General features: G+C 45.1%; 1 protein-coding gene across 5 annotated transcripts in view; it reads right to left on the bottom strand.

Moving 5' to 3' along the window:
- Positions 1-17436, bottom strand: part of CACNA2D4 (calcium voltage-gated channel auxiliary subunit alpha2delta 4) — a 203355-nt gene that overhangs the window by 165437 nt on the left and 20482 nt on the right. For 2 of the 5 annotated variants that reach the window (XM_037877767.2, XM_043540200.1), the window contains exons 1-2: positions 10023-10281; positions 5403-5484 (exon numbers count right to left, since the gene is read on the bottom strand). In XM_037877767.2, coding sequence (XP_037733695.1) covers positions 5403-5484; positions 10023-10174 — 234 coding nt within the window. In that variant the 5' untranslated portion in view covers positions 10175-10281. Of the gene's footprint in view, positions 1-5402; positions 5485-10022; positions 10611-17436 lie in introns of those variants that run through there. The other 3 variants (XM_037877774.2, XM_043540197.1, XM_043540189.1) reach the window with 2 other exon arrangements.

The following is a 17436-nucleotide window of genomic DNA, read 5'->3' as shown; positions in this document are numbered from 1 at the left end:
GTGCATTTTGTAACAACAACAGAACCTAGTGAAAATGTCCCTTCAATGGTGACTGTCCGAGAGCATTTTCTAGAATTTATTGACATTGATGATACTACAGGAGCTGGTCTGACAAATGTGCTTCTTACAAAGCTGGAAGATACGGGAACTGCAATAGCTGACGTGAGAGGTCAGGGCTACGATAATGGTGCCAACATGAGAGGAAAGAACAGAGGAGTGCAGACACAGATCCGAGAGTTAAACCCTCGAGCTTTTTTTGTCCCATGCAGTTCTCATTCATTGAACTTGGTGGTCAGTGATGCAGCATCAGCTTCTAGTGAGGCTGCTGAATTTTTTAATGTAATTCAAAGCATCTATGTATTTTTCTCTGCATCAACTCATCGATGGCAAATTTTGAAGCAACATCTCGGAACATCCTCTCTGACACTGAGGTGCCACACGATGGGAAAGTCGAGTGGAGACGATAAAGCCTATCAAACACCAAATTGGGATGATAGATGATGCCATAGTTGCCCTTATGGAGGATAATGCTATGACAGGAACTGTTCATGGGAGAACAGTGGCAGAGGGAAATGAAATCACAAGAAACATACATAACTTCAAATTTCTGTGTGGCTTAGTGTTGTGGCATGACATATTGTTTGAAATAAATGTTGTAAGCAAGAGACTCCAAGGTGTTGACCTTGATATATCTGGGGCCATGGAACAACTGGACAAAGCAAAGTCATACCTACAGTCTTACTGGTCAGATGAGGGATTTCAAAACATTCTGAAGAGTGCACAGAAGTTGGCAGAGGAACTTCACACTGAAGCTATTTTCCCACCCATTCAAGAATACAAGAGTCACCGAAGAAGAAGACATTTTGATTACGAGATATGGGATAATCACATAAGAGACCCCAAACAACAATTCAAAGTTGAATTCTTTAACCAGATGCTAGATTGTGCAATACAGTCAGTTGATGAACGTTTCATGCAGCTCAAGGAACACAGCAGTATATTTGGGATGTTGTATGATATTCCAAAAGTCCTCACTATACCTGAAGAAGACCTACACCAGCAATACAGGGCACTAGAGACAGGGTGACACATGATGACATGCGCGATATTGATGCGAGTGATTTAGGTGATGAACTGAAAGCCCTTTCAAGATACATTTCAGCAGGATCAACTCCAAAGGCTGTTCTGGAATATATGTACACAAATAAGATGACCACCCTCTTTCCAAATGCTTTTGTTGCTCTGCGCATACTTCTAACACATCCTGTAACAGTTGCCAGTGGAGAACACAGCTTCTCCAAGGTGAAGTTAATAAAAACACATCTGCACTCCACAATGACACAGGAGAGGCTGGTCGGCCTTGCAACCATCTCAATAGAGCATAAGCTGGCCCAGACTGTGGACCTTCAGCAGGAAGCAGTTCAAATCTTTGCAACCAAGAAGGCATGGAAAGCACCACTTTCATTATTCAAACAGATAAAAATGCCAGTGTTTACTATGCAGACAAGAAAAGTTACATTTGCTGTTCAGGCATTTGAAAGTTAAGTGTTACTTAAAATTTTTGAACAAGGCATTTTAAGTTGTTAGTTCTCCTTTACTGGGGTAGGTAGCAGAGCAGGACCATGAGAGGAGTAGAACAGGAAGAAGGCATAATTGAGACCTTTCAAAGTTTTGGCCCAAGCGAGGAGGCATGGGGGCATCATTTGAGCTCGCTGCCTCAGGTGCCAAAATGTTGTGGGCCGGCCCTGCAGGTCCTGCAGGAAGTGACAATGGTGACTCAGTGAGGAGCATTCTTCCCCTGAGATGCCGCTGAAGCAGTGTCTCACTCTGACATCGAGAATTCCATTTCAAGCAAAGCACAGTCCATCTGCATTCAGTGCAGCAGGTCTGCATCGTGCACAAGAGAGAGGCAGATACCTCCTTCTCTCTATCAGTGCACCGCTCAGGATCTTTGACTGGGGCCGGTGAAATGTGGCTATTCGTGGGCGTGGGGGTGCTCCTCTATCAGCCTACCAGGGAAAGATGGGTGCCACCGCCGCTGCATGAATCCTGGGCTTGATTTGCTGGTCAGAATCAAACTGCCTTTCAGTCAGAAATCAATCGTCTCGTCTCTGAGAGAATCACACGTAAAATTTTGCTGGATTTGGTGCAATCTTTTATTGACCATCTGAATGTGGTGACTGCTATTAGAAGCAGCATCTCTGAGCCCTGTTGTGCTAGGTTCTGTACAGCTCCTCTCCTAAAGTGTTTACAGTCTAAAGAGACAAGACAGACAAAGGGGAAATAAAGGCACAGAGAGGTGAATGGTCATCCAGTGGGCCAATGGCTGAGGTGGGACTAGAACCTACCTGTCCTGGCTCCTAGGGCAGTGTCCTAGTAACTTGTCCACACTGCCTTTCACAGCCCACACTGCCTCTCATAACACTGGGTTTGTCAAGAAACAACCCCTCTGACTTCTGACCTTAAGGAAGGTGGAAGCCTTTAACTTCTGAGGAGAAATAGCTGCAAGAGCATTATTGGATTGTTTTGATGGAGCAGTGGAGACAAAGGCTGCAGCATTTTCTCACAGTCCTTAACAGAGATGGTGAAGCTTATAGAACCCTATGGAAAGATTCATACCTGCCATCTTTCCATGAAGATCGTGACAAGGGGCAAATGCCCTGTGACATTGCAGGAGATGGAGGTCCCAGCAGAAAGCAAATAGAGAAGCCATTCAAATAGAAACTAGGTCCAAAGGGAACTTGGATACCTGCCAGAAGCTGGTTCTATCAGCTGGTGACACTGTAGAAGTTGGCAAGGTGTAACCATCGTCGCTGCTACTAAAGGCCAGGCTTCAGCCAGTTTTGGTATCACACCATGGCTGGGTAAGAATTGGGCAATGAAGGGTCTGAATGCATTTTAGTCCAGTGTGGCACATGTATGCTCCTCATGAAAAGAACTAATTAATGGTCAGTGTAGATGACTCATGTTGAAGGACCAGAGGACATTTATCAGACAAGCACAGGTAAGGAGGCACAGAGGGAATCTGTTCTTGCATCAGACAGAAGGGAGCACACTGGAGAAGGAGTTTCCGGAGGGTCCAGTAGAAAGGTGAGGAAGTGTGAATGGAACAACATTCTGTCCCTTTTGTAGCTGGAGCACAGGAGTGGCTGAATCAGTAGAAAGAGGGCAAAATGTAAACAGGTAGAAGAAGTGAAGGGCAATTTATGGCTTGGCACAAAGAGAAGATGCAGGGAAGTAGGAGAGAGAATGGAAGGTAGGTGCGAGGAAAGAGAATACATCCTCTCAGATGGGTTCTACAGTGCTCGTACTGAGCCATGCCCTCTCCAGCAGCACCAAAAAGAGGCTGATTGGTAAAACTGTGCTTGCAGCTGTGCACACAGGGCAGAGGGCAAGGTGCACGTGATCATCCCGCCCCTCCCCTCCCCTCCTCAAGCTGTCTATAGTGCACAGGGACAGCAACCAGGCAGGGAAAGCAATGGTGTCCCAGGTTACGGGGTGTGCTTGCACTGAACACCTTCCACTATCACAAAAGATGCCGTCATGACACAGCATCTTAGCACTAGCCCCTTCTACAATATAGAAATTGGTATAGAAACTACTCTCACTTCTCCCTATTCCCAGCAATGGGTTATTTACTGGGGCGTAACTGGGGCAGAGTCCCATGGGAGGTTGGGTGAAGAGGATGATAACCAGGCTCCGTATCCGTCATCCACTAGGGGCTCCAGGGACACCTATTGCCTGGAAGCAGAACACAGGGAGACTGATTGCACCAGCAGGCTCATGCAGCCACTCGGGGGTGATTTTCAACAATGCTCAGCACTGGCTGAACCCTGCTCCCCAATTTACCGTTAGCTTCACTGGGAGCAGGGACAGGCAAGTGCTGAGCACTTTCAAAGGCCCACCCTCAGTGCTATGTACAGAGGCCATCCAAGCAAATGAATCGTTGGCAGCCAGCAGAGAGTGTGGCCATATGGAAAGAGGCTAGTTTTCACAGAAGGAAGATCTGAATCAGAACAGAGAATCTCCCTCCTCCCACTCTTTGGCAATGAGAGCCAAGGGAATGGCAATGATCAAGAGGCAGGTCTGGTGCTCGCTGCTCTCCATGCTAAAGCCTACCCTACCTACATGCACAGTCACTGTGTGTGAGTTCATGAAGATGTGTGATTGGTTACTTATCTGGCTCATGGAACTGTCTCCCTGCCAGGATTCTGACGAGAACTCTGTCCCCCGGCAATTTCAATGAACATCCCCCACCACCACCACCATCTATCTCCTGCACTGGCCTGTTCCATATAAAATATACAACTTCCCATGCAGACTCACACATGCACCCTTCAAATTAGCCTTCTGCCATCAGAACTCAATCGCTCCAGAGTTCATGGAAAACAAAAGAGGACCTGGCCTGACCAAAGCAAGCTCATTATTTCAGATAATTACATGCTGGTTCATAACTGGTTAATTCCAGCAAAAATGTGAGACAGATTTTTGCAGTGCTTCTCCAGTTCCAACATTCCCTGCCTGAGCTCATGGACTGAGCAAATCAAACATGATGGCCCAAATTCTCTGCTGGTGCAAATGGGCCAAACGCCATTGAAGTCACTGGAGCTGGACTCATTTTTGCCAGCTGCTGCCAGTGAGGATGTTCCTAGCAGCTGGAATTTCAAGAAGCGGAGGGTATGAAAGTTGCTATTCCTGTGCTGAAGTTGCAGGGGCATGGATTAAAGAACTGTGTATGACGGGCAGGCTAGGGTGAGCCATTCTTTATTCCAAGGCAATCTAGTTGTATACAGCAGCTTTCAGAACTGGCATCACAACGCCCTTCAGAGAATCAGCCCTAAACTACAGAGGAAAAACAGATTTTAAAGCAAGATTTAAAGAGACGGAAGTGACTCAGTGGAACAGCGGGAGGAAGATAGATGAGGAAGTACAAATAAACAAGAGAGAGCCCCAGTTGGGAAAGCCCAGGGAACGGAGAGGAAGGAAATATTGGAGTAGAGTGAGCAGGCAGGGGAGTAGATGGCTATGCAGTTAAGAAGGGAGGAGAAGAGTGAATATGGTCATTAGGGGAAATAGGTGGATATGAGGTCAGAGGAGAAAGGTGAACAGTGCCCATGGACAGTATGAAAAGCCAGGAGGGCAATTCTGAGTCCAAAGTGGCTAATGAGCCAATGAAAGCATCAGAGAGAGGTGCAAAGTCCACCTGGACCAATGAAGGTTAGAGGGAGGGACTGGGAAATGAATCCAAATGGTCTTGAAAGTTAGTGAAGATTTCCTAGTGTTGCCCTTCTACAATCGATCCCCAGGATGGACGGACGGACACACACACATATACACACACACACAGACGCACACAGACACAAAATCTGAAACCAGCAAAGCTCCTTGCAGGTATGGCCTACCTTCTGTAACAGGAGAGAGCCTGAATACTTTGTCATGATGGAATATATCTCCCCACCAAAGGCATCTGCCCAGGACTTCACCCTAAAGTGGAGAAAGAGGAAAACCAGCAGTGTTAACACGTCAGGTAGATGAGCTGCATCAAAGGGCAACAGTCGTGCAGGCATGTATCACTTCCTGTCTCCCTATGCACGCAAATCACCAAGCACACCTAGACGCTGTAGAAACAGAGATAACACGTTTTCTTTTTGAACTGCTGGTGAGACACACAACAGTAGCGGGAAACCATCATCTCTGTGACCCACTCTGCACCCTGGTCTTTCCTTACCATTAGGCTGTTTTAACACAGTGCCACGTTTTGGGGTTCTTATTCAGTCACTATTGACTCTAACAGGAGTTTGCTTGAGTAAAGACCAAGTCAAATCTGAGTTATAACGGGGTAAGGATCTCAGGATTCAGTTAGACCATGAACGCTTTGGGACAGGGACACTGAGCCAGGCTGTGATCTCAGTTACTCCAGTGCGAATCCAAGGCATGCAATTGCTTTCAGTGAAGGTATCCTGGACTGACACGGGTGTAAACTGGGAGCAGATTCTGGGTCACATCTTATCTCTCTGTCAAGTACCATGCCCATATATGCCATCCTATAAATAATAGACAGTAGCAATACCACACAGAGATCCTAAGAGTGGTGACACGCAGGCTGAGCATAAAGATATTGCCTCCTCCTCAAATTAGCATATTTGGCAGCTGTAATTGTCAGAATACTTAATCAGGAATCACGTTAGGATGTTCCACCTGCACTTAGTTCCTTTTACGGGGATTCACTGAGGAGGTATCGACTTCTTTATAGAACACATGGCTGTCTCCACTCATCAGAACACACCCGTTACTTACAGAGTACAGATTGTTACCTATAATTTTCAGTGGGATGCCTCCCACTTCTAAGAAAACTTTAAACCCAGAGGGCCTGATTCTTCTCTTCGCAATGGCAGTATAATGCAATCAAAATCAATGGCATTCCACCTCCATAAAAAACTAGCGCAATGGCATAGTAAATCAGGCACTGAGGCATCCATTTTTTAACCACTGTGTGTGATCCTGCTCCCACTGAGGTCAATGGGAGCAACTCAGTATTTCTGGCTTTGATGGTCAGTTTACTGGTTTCTGTATCCTGTTTTGTCAGCCACAGTCATCTTTTTTTTTATACACTGAAAACAATAGCGAACATTTGAATTTGCTAGGAAGACAGGATTCCCTGGCCCATCTCAGACCCTTCTTCTGACAAGCCCACTGAGCAGAGAAAAGCCAAAACCAAACGAAGCCTTGGCCTATTGTGCTATGCATGGGGATGGGAAAGAATTCCTTCCAGACCCTTATGGTGATCAGCTGATGTCCTAAAGCATGAGATCTGATTACCCTTATCTCAGTATTTAACTCAATAGCCCCCTGAAGCAGCTCATTTAATAATTTGTCTCTACAAGCCAATTAATGTTGGCATGAAAATTTACTAACAGTCACAAAAGCTGCTTACCCACCCATATGATGATGATGATGATAGGAAAACTACACATAGGGCTTCTGGGAGGTTGCCTAGCCAGCCCAGGTAACTGCAGCAGTGTTACCATCTCTCTGGATTTTATCACGTCTTGTGATATTTGGTGTTTTTTCTCAAAGCCAGGGCTCCTGGAATCATGTGATTGCATGAGAATCTCATTAAAAAGAGAAGAAATGAAAGTTTCTAGCCCTCATGGTTGCAAAAGAAAAGCTTGAAAATGTGAACCCTAAAAGCTCCATCACCAGGAAATAAATAAAAGAACCTGTAATTATTATTATTTTTAAAAAACTATATGATTTTTAAGCCAATCCCATGATTTCTGAATGCTTGGAATTGGAAATACTGCTGCAGACTCCTAGGCAATATCCTGGGACGGTGGCAATGGGCAGGCAGCTGTGGCACAGCTGTGTTAGGGGCACAGCAGCATCTCTATTGACTGCTCTCTGGCTGCCTCCCTAAACCTGTTGGTTGCCTCTCTGCTGAGTTTCTTAAAGCTACGTGTGGCACTTGGGGTACTGGAGAATCTACACTTCTTGCAGGCAAAGAGAAGGACAGTGCTGGCCAGGGAGTTAGGGGGAAGCCTGGGGACAGAAAGGGGGAGTCATGGGGACAGAGATGGGGAACTACAGGGTGACAAATGGAAGGCCAGAAAGAAGAGAAGAGCCATGGGGAGGCATGAGAAGACAAATTAGGCACAATGATAAGAGAGACATAGGTCAGGCAACTGGTGGCATACAGACACATCTCATCAGAGCAGTGTAAAAGGGGGGTTCCTGTAGGTCAATAGGGGTCAGAAATAAATGGGGACCCAAGAAGGGCACTGAGACAGCCCACGGACAATTATTTTTCATGAAAGCCTGGGGGCTGCTGGAGGGGCAGGTGCATTTTGGCGAACCTGAGGTAGTTGTCTTTGTCCTCTTCTCTCAATCATCTAACAAAGAACCAAACTCATATTCACCAGATTGCATCAAAACTTGTTCTGTGACTGGTGGTTCCCACAACCCCAGTTAATATGCAGAATTGTCCCTCTGGGGGGAAAGCCTTGAAATGTCAGTAGCTACCTGGTTATTCTGATTTAATAACCACAATTATTAAGATTTCATGGTGCAGCAGCCAGGATAAAGTCGATGATAAAATGTTATGAGATGCCCAGGGTTAAGTCCCCAAGGGTGGCAATGAATGTGTGGGTTTCTTGGTAAATACATGAAGAATTCCATGGATGGAATCTTTTGGGGTCTATTTGAAAGAGGCCTTGAGCTGTTTGAATGCAAAACATTCCTCTTGATCTCAGGAAGAGACGTAAACTTTTTTCAATACTTTAGTTCATGTAACTGTTTCTCCAGCACAATGTCATTTCTTTCAGCCATCGAATGAGAAGCAGGGTTTCCTCCCCTCAAAACAGCATCCTGAGACACAATCACTGCTGGTCAGGAGTGTTCTCTCCTCTCTGAGCCAAGCCCTCCGAATAAGGCAGAAATATCCAAATCTCTTCCCTTTCAAATAAATTGTAGCATAAAAAATTCTACACCAATATATTTTTAACCTTAAAGTAGTTAAGTTGCTTAAAGCAGCTTAGCAAGGTCCAATACTTTTAACTCTATATATTCAGATGTGAGTATCATGGCAACCTGCCAAAGAAAGATTTGTCACCAAGGCAGGACTCACTTTGTAGCACGGTGTCAGCCCTTGGCTAGCCATCCATGACTGTGGAGAGACACACGCACTCCCCTTCCCCTCAAAGTGCACGCACAAACACATGCACACAAGTACGACACATCCAGAAGGCTGTATACACATACTAAAACCCTTGTGTAAAAAGTCAATGCACAGATACATGTATGAAAACCTGCATACCAAATGCAGGGCACACACAATACAATAATGCTATGAAGACTTTGCACTTCTAATGTGCTTTTCATTTGCAGATTTCACAGGATTTTATAAAGGAAGATTAGAGTCATAATCCCCATTTTACAAATAGGGAAAGGAAACACAGAGAGGTGATATGACCGGCATGCCTCCATACACTAAAATATGTATGTGCGTGTACAGTACATACATGTACTGCACACGTGTGCATAATAGTCATTGCTATGTAAGCCTTTGGAATAATATTATACAGAGACAGTGTAAGGGGATAGTACCAGTAACATATAGAAGTACGAGGAACAGTAAAATAATTTGGATCTTACGTATAAAGATGGCCAGAATGACCCATCTTCACTCAAGTACTTCAGACATATCACAGAGCACCAGTGCTACAGCCCTGCCCTAGGAGGATGTTACACAGCCGCATAAAATAAGTGCACCTCTGAGGTGGCTCAAATTTGTCCCAGCAACCAAACTGGTCTCCAGCTGCCCCAGAGATCAGGGGCAGTATATGCTGTCTTTATACCATGTTTGCCTTCTCCTTCTGGTGCACCAAACAGAGCTGAGGAAATTGACTAGAGACTACAATAAATAATAACACCTAGCTCTTATCTACTACATTTTATTTTCAGATCTCAAAACACTACACAAAGGGGGTCAGTATCATTATCCCCAATTTACCAATGGGGAAACTGAGGCAAGGGGAGGGACATGACTCGCCCATGGTCACTGAGCAGGCCAGTGGCAGAGCTGAGAATTTAACTCAGGGCTTCTGAGTCCCAGTCCACTGGCCTATTCTGTACACTTTAAGTACAATCCTTTTCTGTCTGTGAGCCCAGGTCCATGGGAATGATTCCCACTGTGGCTTGGACCTGATGGTGAAGCGAGATTTTGCATCTAGGGCAAAAATCAGGTCAAAGAAATATTCCATGCAAAAAGTACAATTAAAGCTCTGTCATCCCCCAGACAAATGACATCTCTGAAGGGTGGGGAGGTGGGTGCCTCTTAAGGGAAGGGACTGACGCTGGTTATGGGAGGGGACAAAGGAACACTGAGAGAAAAGGGACGATGAATGGCAGAATGGGGACTGGGACATCAATAGCAGAAGAGGGAAGTAGACAGTGAAGGGCAGAGGGTGGTAGAGGGCAGAGGAGTATGTGGGTAAAGGGGTAAGAGGCATGGGGGAAACACTTACGTTTCCAGTGGTATCTTTGCCTGGGACTTAGCAGAAGGCAGGAGGCAGCTGAGTGAGAGGAAAAGCCACAGGATGGCTCCTGGCACCATTCTCCAGGCAAAAACCATCAGCAACAGGACCAGTTGTATAGACATAGAGATTCCCAGCCACATTTGCCACTTTATGAAGGTCCCAGCACTGTCCAGACAGGCCCCAGCATGGTGTCTTGCTGGGGAGTGGGGTTGGGGAGCAGAGTCCTAGGAACACTTAAGCCTGCATGCTGCTGCCACCCTGTGCCGTCACTCTGCACTGTCCCTGTCCAAATGGAGAAAAGCTCCAACAGGACTGCACAGCCTCACACCCAACAGCTGCAGATAAAAGTTTGCAAAGAATATGCTGGAGTTACTGAGAGGGGAAACTTGGGAGAAGCTGCCCCATGGCTGCCAAGGTGATCACTGGGTCCCGTCTAGCTTATGTGCCCTGCAGGAATGGAAGAGACTTGAGGGAGCTCTGCAGCAACAGCATCTACGTAATCCACCGCTGGCCCTTTAATCCCCATGCAAAGCAGCAATAGCAGCAGATTTAGGGAAGTGGAGTGGGATAAAATCACCCAGGATTACTCTGATTTCTGAAGACAGGCCTCAGCTCATCCAATCAGAGATCAGAACAAGCTCCCTCCGAGCCTGTTTTAAAGGGACAGCATCACCTCTTCTAAAAAAAGCCTCCTGACCTTTGATCCCTACTGAACAGCACTTGCTCCTCACTTGAAGAGGATGCATGTAAATTCTTTGCCTGGGATCATTTCTATGGATTTACTTTTATGTCCCACCCTCTCCCTCCATCTTCTAGGAAGTACTAAATATATTAAGCCAAATCCCGCTCTTCGTTATTCCTATGCATGTGACCCCAGTAAGTCAAAAGGGTTGCACAAGTGTAAACGAGAGGCAAATTTAGACTGGGTCAGAATCTGATCTCAGTTATACTGTTGGGTTAGTATAAAGGATGCTTATTATTACCTATTGTTTGTATTAGGGTTCCACCCTCAAGGTCTCAATGAGAACCCCATTGTGCCGGGAACTATCCAACCAAATCTAAGATGCAATCCCTGGACTAAAGAACTAAATAATATCTAGGCAAAAAATGAACCGAGGGAGGAAAAAGGACAACAAGAAGCAAAAATGGGATCAAGGAAGAACCAGGAAAATACTGGACCCTTAATCTGATCTGACATCTGTGAATGTGAGTGTTTATTATTAGTGAAGTCCAACACTTTGGTACAGGAAAAAAACTATCCAGACAGCTACCCCCTAATTTGTATCTGGAAGCTGACAAGTGAGTCCAGAAAACGTATGGTTGTAGTAGATAGCAAATTACATACTATGATGAGGGTTGCACTTCATATTAAGGTTTAATTTATAAATGATTTTAAAGGGTTAATAAAAGACAACTAGATATTATAACCATGTTACCCACAGGAGTAGTAGATAGCTAAAAGTACATCAGTAAAACATATTAAAAGATTGTTAGAAGCAACCTATTGACCAGCTGGACTGCGGAACAATGGATTAAGCTTTTATTAAAACATCTATTAATAATTTAATAACCTGTCATAAACTATTTATAAATGGAACTTGAATATAAAGTGTAATCATTATGAGCATAGCATGTAATGCCACATCAAGCATTTCTCAAATGTATACGCAGGGGGAATCACCTGCAAAACGATGGAGGAAAGGATCAGACACAGGGCAGGTGTAATATTGTTTGCAGATTTGGTTCCCACACATGTAATGGGATTAGAGAAAAACTAGAGCAAATACAGAGAAGAAAAACAAGGATTAGAGGTTAAAATATGTGATGAACAACTGAAAATTTTAACAGGCGAGGATAATTAACCACGGTGATAATTTACTTAAGGATTTAGGGGATTCTCCATCAATTGACATCTTTAAATCAACAATAAATGTGTCTGTAAAAGATACATTATAGCTCAATGTGACGGGGTGTGACTCACCACTGCAGCGCCTCCTGCTGGATGTCCCAGGGATCAGCTCTGCTAGCCAGTGCACCCTCTTCTGGTGGTGTCTTGCCCACCGTCATCTCTGCTCCTGGACCTGTGTCACCCCAAGGACTGCGGCGTCCTCTTCAGGACACAGCCCTCCGGCTGGGTCACAGTCAGTTCTCCCCCCTTGTGAGGGAACAGCAGTCCACTGCCCAGCCACTTCCCCAGTGGCGATTGGGACAAGGGGGGCACCCAGACCTGCCCACTACTCCAGGTCCCGGCCCAAGGACTGTGTAGATGGCAGCCACATGCTGCATCCCCTCCAATCCCTCAGTCTTCTTCCCTGGGCCACTTCCCCACAGCCCCAGCATCTTCTCCACCCTTGTCTCAGGGCCTTAGCATGCCAGCAGTCAGCCAGGAGCTCGCTCTTGCTCCCCTCATCCTACTTAGCACTACTCTGTCCAAGGTGCTAGCTGCCCTCGGCCTGCAAGGCAGCCAGTCCTCCTTCCTCCCCAAGCTCCAGGGAGTGACTGACCTGCTCTGCGATGCAGCTCTTCTTATATGGGCCTGCCTGGCCCTGACTGACTGTTCCTCGCGGCCTGTCTCCAACTGGCTGTTTCCTGCACAGCCTCCCTAGGGTCCTCTACAATTGACGGCCTATCGCGCAGCCTCTCTAGGGTTCTCTTAACCCTTTATGGGCTAGTGTGGGGCAGACGCCCCATCACACTCAACCACAGATTATGGACATAATGCAGGAATTACTGGGTGAGGTTTTTTGGTCTGTGTTATGCAGGAGGTCAGACTAAACGGTCAGGAGGGTCACTTCTCGCATTAAAATTTATGAATCTATGAATTTTAGAAAAGCCAAATCTCAGGAAGACAAGATCACCTACTTGGTGACAGACAAGACAAGATCACCTTCAAGGTAACAAATACAATATCCACTATAAATGAAGCAAGGAAATTATTCACAATTTCAGACGGAAGCAGAATGGATTTATAGATTTGTAGGGAAGAGTTGCAGACCAAGCTGGATGATCAAGGATCTCAAACAGGTGATTAAGAGAAAGCAGAGAGCCTAGAAGGAATGAAGATGGGTTACCTTGCTGATCCTTCCCCATGACAGCCACTTACAACCTTCTTCTACTCAGTTTCATCTAACACTGTTATGGGACACACTGACATATGATGTTTCAGACTACTTTGCTTTCCCCCTTGGAGCTCAGAAAGTGTAGGGATAAAGTGAGAACTGGATAAAGCCAAGCAGAATTGGACCTTGCAAAGGGAATTAAAACCAATAGTAAAAGGTTCTATAACCATATAAATAAGAAAACAAGGAAAGAAGTGGGACTGCTAAACATTGAGGATGGGGTGGAGATTAAAGATAATCTAGATATGGCCCAACACCTAAACAAATAGTTTTCCTCCATTTTTAATGAGGCTAGTGAAGAGTGTAGGGGTAGTGGCAGGGTGGCTAATGGGAACAAGAATATGGAGGTAGAAATTACCACAGCTGAGGTGGAAGTCAAACTCAAACAGCTTAATGGGACTAAATAGGGGGGGCCCGGATAATCTCCATCCTAGAATATTAAAGGGACTGGCACAAGAAATTGCAAGCCCAAGAGCAAGGATTTTTAATGAATCTGTAAACTCGGGGATCATACCCTATGACTGGAGAATTGCTAATATAGTTCCTATTTTTAAGAAAGGGAAAAAAACGTGATCCAAGAAACTACAGGCCTGTTAGTTTGACCTTAATTGTGTGCCTTAATTGAAACTACAGGCCTATTAGTTTGACTTTAATTGTGTGCAAGCATTGGTTAAAGGGGTGACTACAACAGGTCATACAGAAAGGTTGTACAGGCTGGAGGGAGGTTACTAGTGGAGTTCCTCAGGGATCGGTCTTGTGACCAATCTTATTTAACATTTTTATTACTGACGTAAGCTTGAAATTAGATGAAGGTTTTTAACCATCAAAGGAGTGAAGTTCTGGAGCAGCCTCCCAAGGGGAGCAGTGGGGGCAAAAAAACCTAATTGGCTTCAAGACTGAGCTTGATAAGTTTATGGAGGAGATGGTATGATGAGACTGCCTACAGATGGGTGACTGCTAGTCAAAATATCTCCAACTGCCAGTGATGGGACACTAGATGGGGAGGGCTCTGAGTTACTACAAAGAATTCTTTCCCAGGTGTCTGGCTGGTGGGTCTATTTCAGGAGTGAGTGGTTGAGGTTCTGTGGCCTGCAATGTACAGGAGTCAGACTAGATGATCACGATGGTCCTGTCTGACCTTAAAATCTATGAGTCTATAAAGAATAAATCTTGCCAAACTTGATTGCTTTTATGATGAAATTATAAATATAGTGGATGCAGAGAAAGCAGTAGATAAATCAGATCTGGATTTTCGTCAAGGATTTGATGCTGTGCTTCTCAAAGGGCTAAACTGTGGTATGAATGTTCCAGCCCTGAGCAGGGGGCAATGCAGAGCCCAACTGCCCTAAGAGGAGCACAGGGATGATAATGTCTCAGAGAAATACACTCTCTCCAGGGCTGCTTCTTATGTATGGAAGGTTGGAGGTGCAATGAGCTGCATGCATTAGAATGGAGCAGATTGGACCCAACATACTGGCCCCACTCGGGCTTATTGGGGAGGGAGGGAGGCAGAAAGAGGGGTAGATCCCCACCTCTTCCTGACCCTGATTTCTGTATCCTGCAGGAGTGAGCAGTAGCACAGAGCAGAGCTGGCGCAAAAACATCAACATTTTGGAAGATTGAAAAAATTGGAAAAAATATTGATGATTTTTTCTTGAACCTCCCCCAGTTATCTGACCATCTATAGAACTGGCTGAATTTTTCATATTTTGATGACTAAAAAAAAAACTCACAGAAAAAAGTTGCCTTTTTTTGGGGTAACATTTCCTCACTCTCTTTGCAAAGACTTTAGTGCAGGAAGCATTGGGACTGTTATTGTGTGTGGCTCCTGCACAGCTGTGCAAAGTGGGGGACTCCTTTTCCCCACACCTTCATCTATGTACTGCCATGTATAATCTGGACCCAATTTAATCCAAGTTGGTTTAGCTAAGAGAACTGCCATGTGCTTTGAAAACTATCCGAAGGACTGAAACAAACGCTGATGAGAAACAGCAGTTGGGAAGATGATTCTGCTGATGATCTGTGTTAGCTCCCAAAGCTAGAAGAGGGAGTAAGCAGCAAAAGAATGCAATAGAAAGATGAACTGAAAGTACTATTGGGACCTGACCAGTAATACAAAGGGACTTGGAAAAGGTTTAATTTGACAACTGTATGTATAGTTATTTCTACAGTGCTCAGTCACTACAGTCTCTGAGCACCTCTGAAACACAAGGAGGCAATAACTAAAAACAGATTCAACAAGGTGCAAAAAATGAAATTGAATTCTGAACCACTGGTGAAAAACAATCCAAAGAAAATATACAAAATGGACTGGAGAAACCTGGGAGGATGTAAGAGACCTAGCAATGAGAGTGGACAGCAAATTAGAGCTAAGTTAGCAAAGCACCACGATAGCAAACAAGGCCAATGCAATTCTAAGCTGCATTCACAGAGGCATCACAGCAAGGAGCAGAGAAGAAATATCCCCTCTCAATGTAGCTCTGGTATGACTGGAGTTGGGACATAGTGCCAGGCACTGAGATACAGAGTTCAGTTCTAGGCACCTTATTATCAGAAAGATATTGACAAATTAGAAGGCGGTCAAAGAAAAGCAACAGGTATTATCAGAGGGTTGGAGTAACTGATATACAAGAGAAGATTATTAAAGGAGCTAAATACGCACTGCTTGGCTAAGTGATGGCTCTGGGATGACATGGTCATAGTTTACATCTGAATGGAGAATTATGTTGTGTTACAGTGGGATATAAATAAGGAGAATGGAATGAAATTAAGGAAGGGAAATGTTAGGCTGAATATCAGGAAAACTTTCTTGAGTGTGAGCTCTGCTTGGCCATGGGATCGCCCCCCCAGTCACTCACTTGGCCAGTGCACAATTGGCCCTTATGCTACATTTTCTAGTATTGGGGTCTCTCCTCTCTACTAGCTGGCGAGTCAGGTGGGATAGAGGATATGATAGTGTGCTTGAGGGCTGAAGGAGAGGAACTCAATGAGAGTTTGAGGATAAAAGAAAGGGAGGAAATAAGCAAGGGTGGAAAGGAACGGGGGTGGAGAGGAGATGAGAGGCCGTGTTGTTAAGAAGACGAGTTAAGGAATTAAAGTTGGATGGGATGATAAAGTTAGAAATGGAAAAGACCATTAGATCATCCAATCCATCTCCCTGCCAATGCAGGGCTGTTCACTACAATATACTTCTAGCATTGTGTCCAACCTAGTTTTAAGTGTTCCAGGAAATAGGTCTTTCAGCTCTTCCTTGGGAAGGTTGTTGTATGCTCACTTGACAGCACACAACTCAGGGCCTGGGGGGTGAATCAAGCCTGTGATTTTAAAATCTAACCAGGACTTCTGGTGTCCTGTAAGATGCGACCCAATTACTAAAATATAGGATAATGCTGATTTTTTGCATGGTAGCCCTGAACACTGCAGGCCTTTGGAGGGGCTCATAAGGGTGACTGTCCGAGTCCCACTCTTCTGTAGATACCAGGGTCAAGGGGTGTGGAGATGTCCATTGTCCTTTCTGGATGCATTAGGATCCTGTCATCTGACTGGGAATGCTGAATAACCATGAACATCAATGTAAGATAATGTGTTGTCTGTGATTAATAAGACACTTTTATTCTAGTTTTGGATGAAACATTCAGGCTTTGAATAAAAATTTGAAATGTTTAATTTTAGTTTATTCTACTTTGGAGAGACTGTTTTCCACCCTAAAGGAAGGATGGGAACTACCAGCAGAGGAAACAGTCTTTGGGGTAGGTCACAGCTGATACATTGGATTGCTTTTGAGATCATCATCAAGTCTCTCTCATTCATGCTATCTCACAGCAGGACTAATCAGGTGAATATTTGGGTGTGAAAGCTCCTGGGCAGTGTCCTTTTAAAGCCCTGCTCCAGGACAGTGCTATAGGATCAGCCCAGCAAACTGTCTTCCATATACTGATTGGGCAAGCAGTCTTGTAGGGCCTTGCCCACACGAGAAAAATGAGCATCCATATTACAGCAGCTGGCAGCAACAGTGCAGCTATGCTAAGGCTAGCTTGAGTGGGCTCCTGTTAGACACAGAGAGGTATTTTGACCATTTTGTCAGGCAAATCTTCCGAGCAGGGTCTCATGACATGGTGGTTAAAAATTCCAGAGCCCTGTCTAAAATAGCAGCTTAGCTCCAGCCAGTGCAGCCATGGCTTTGCTGGGTATTGCTGTTTTACGGTGCTAATTGTTACCACCCAGGAACAGGGCCCAGGAAATCTGGGTTCTATTCCTGGCTCTGCCATCGAGTGACTGTGAGA

Source organism: Chelonia mydas, chromosome 1, assembly GCF_015237465.2.
Source record: "Chelonia mydas isolate rCheMyd1 chromosome 1, rCheMyd1.pri.v2, whole genome shotgun sequence".
Lineage (NCBI taxonomy): Eukaryota > Metazoa > Chordata > Testudines > Cheloniidae > Chelonia > Chelonia mydas.
The sequence above is the reverse complement of the archived record's forward strand: the minus strand, read 5'-3'. Positions and strand labels throughout refer to the sequence as shown.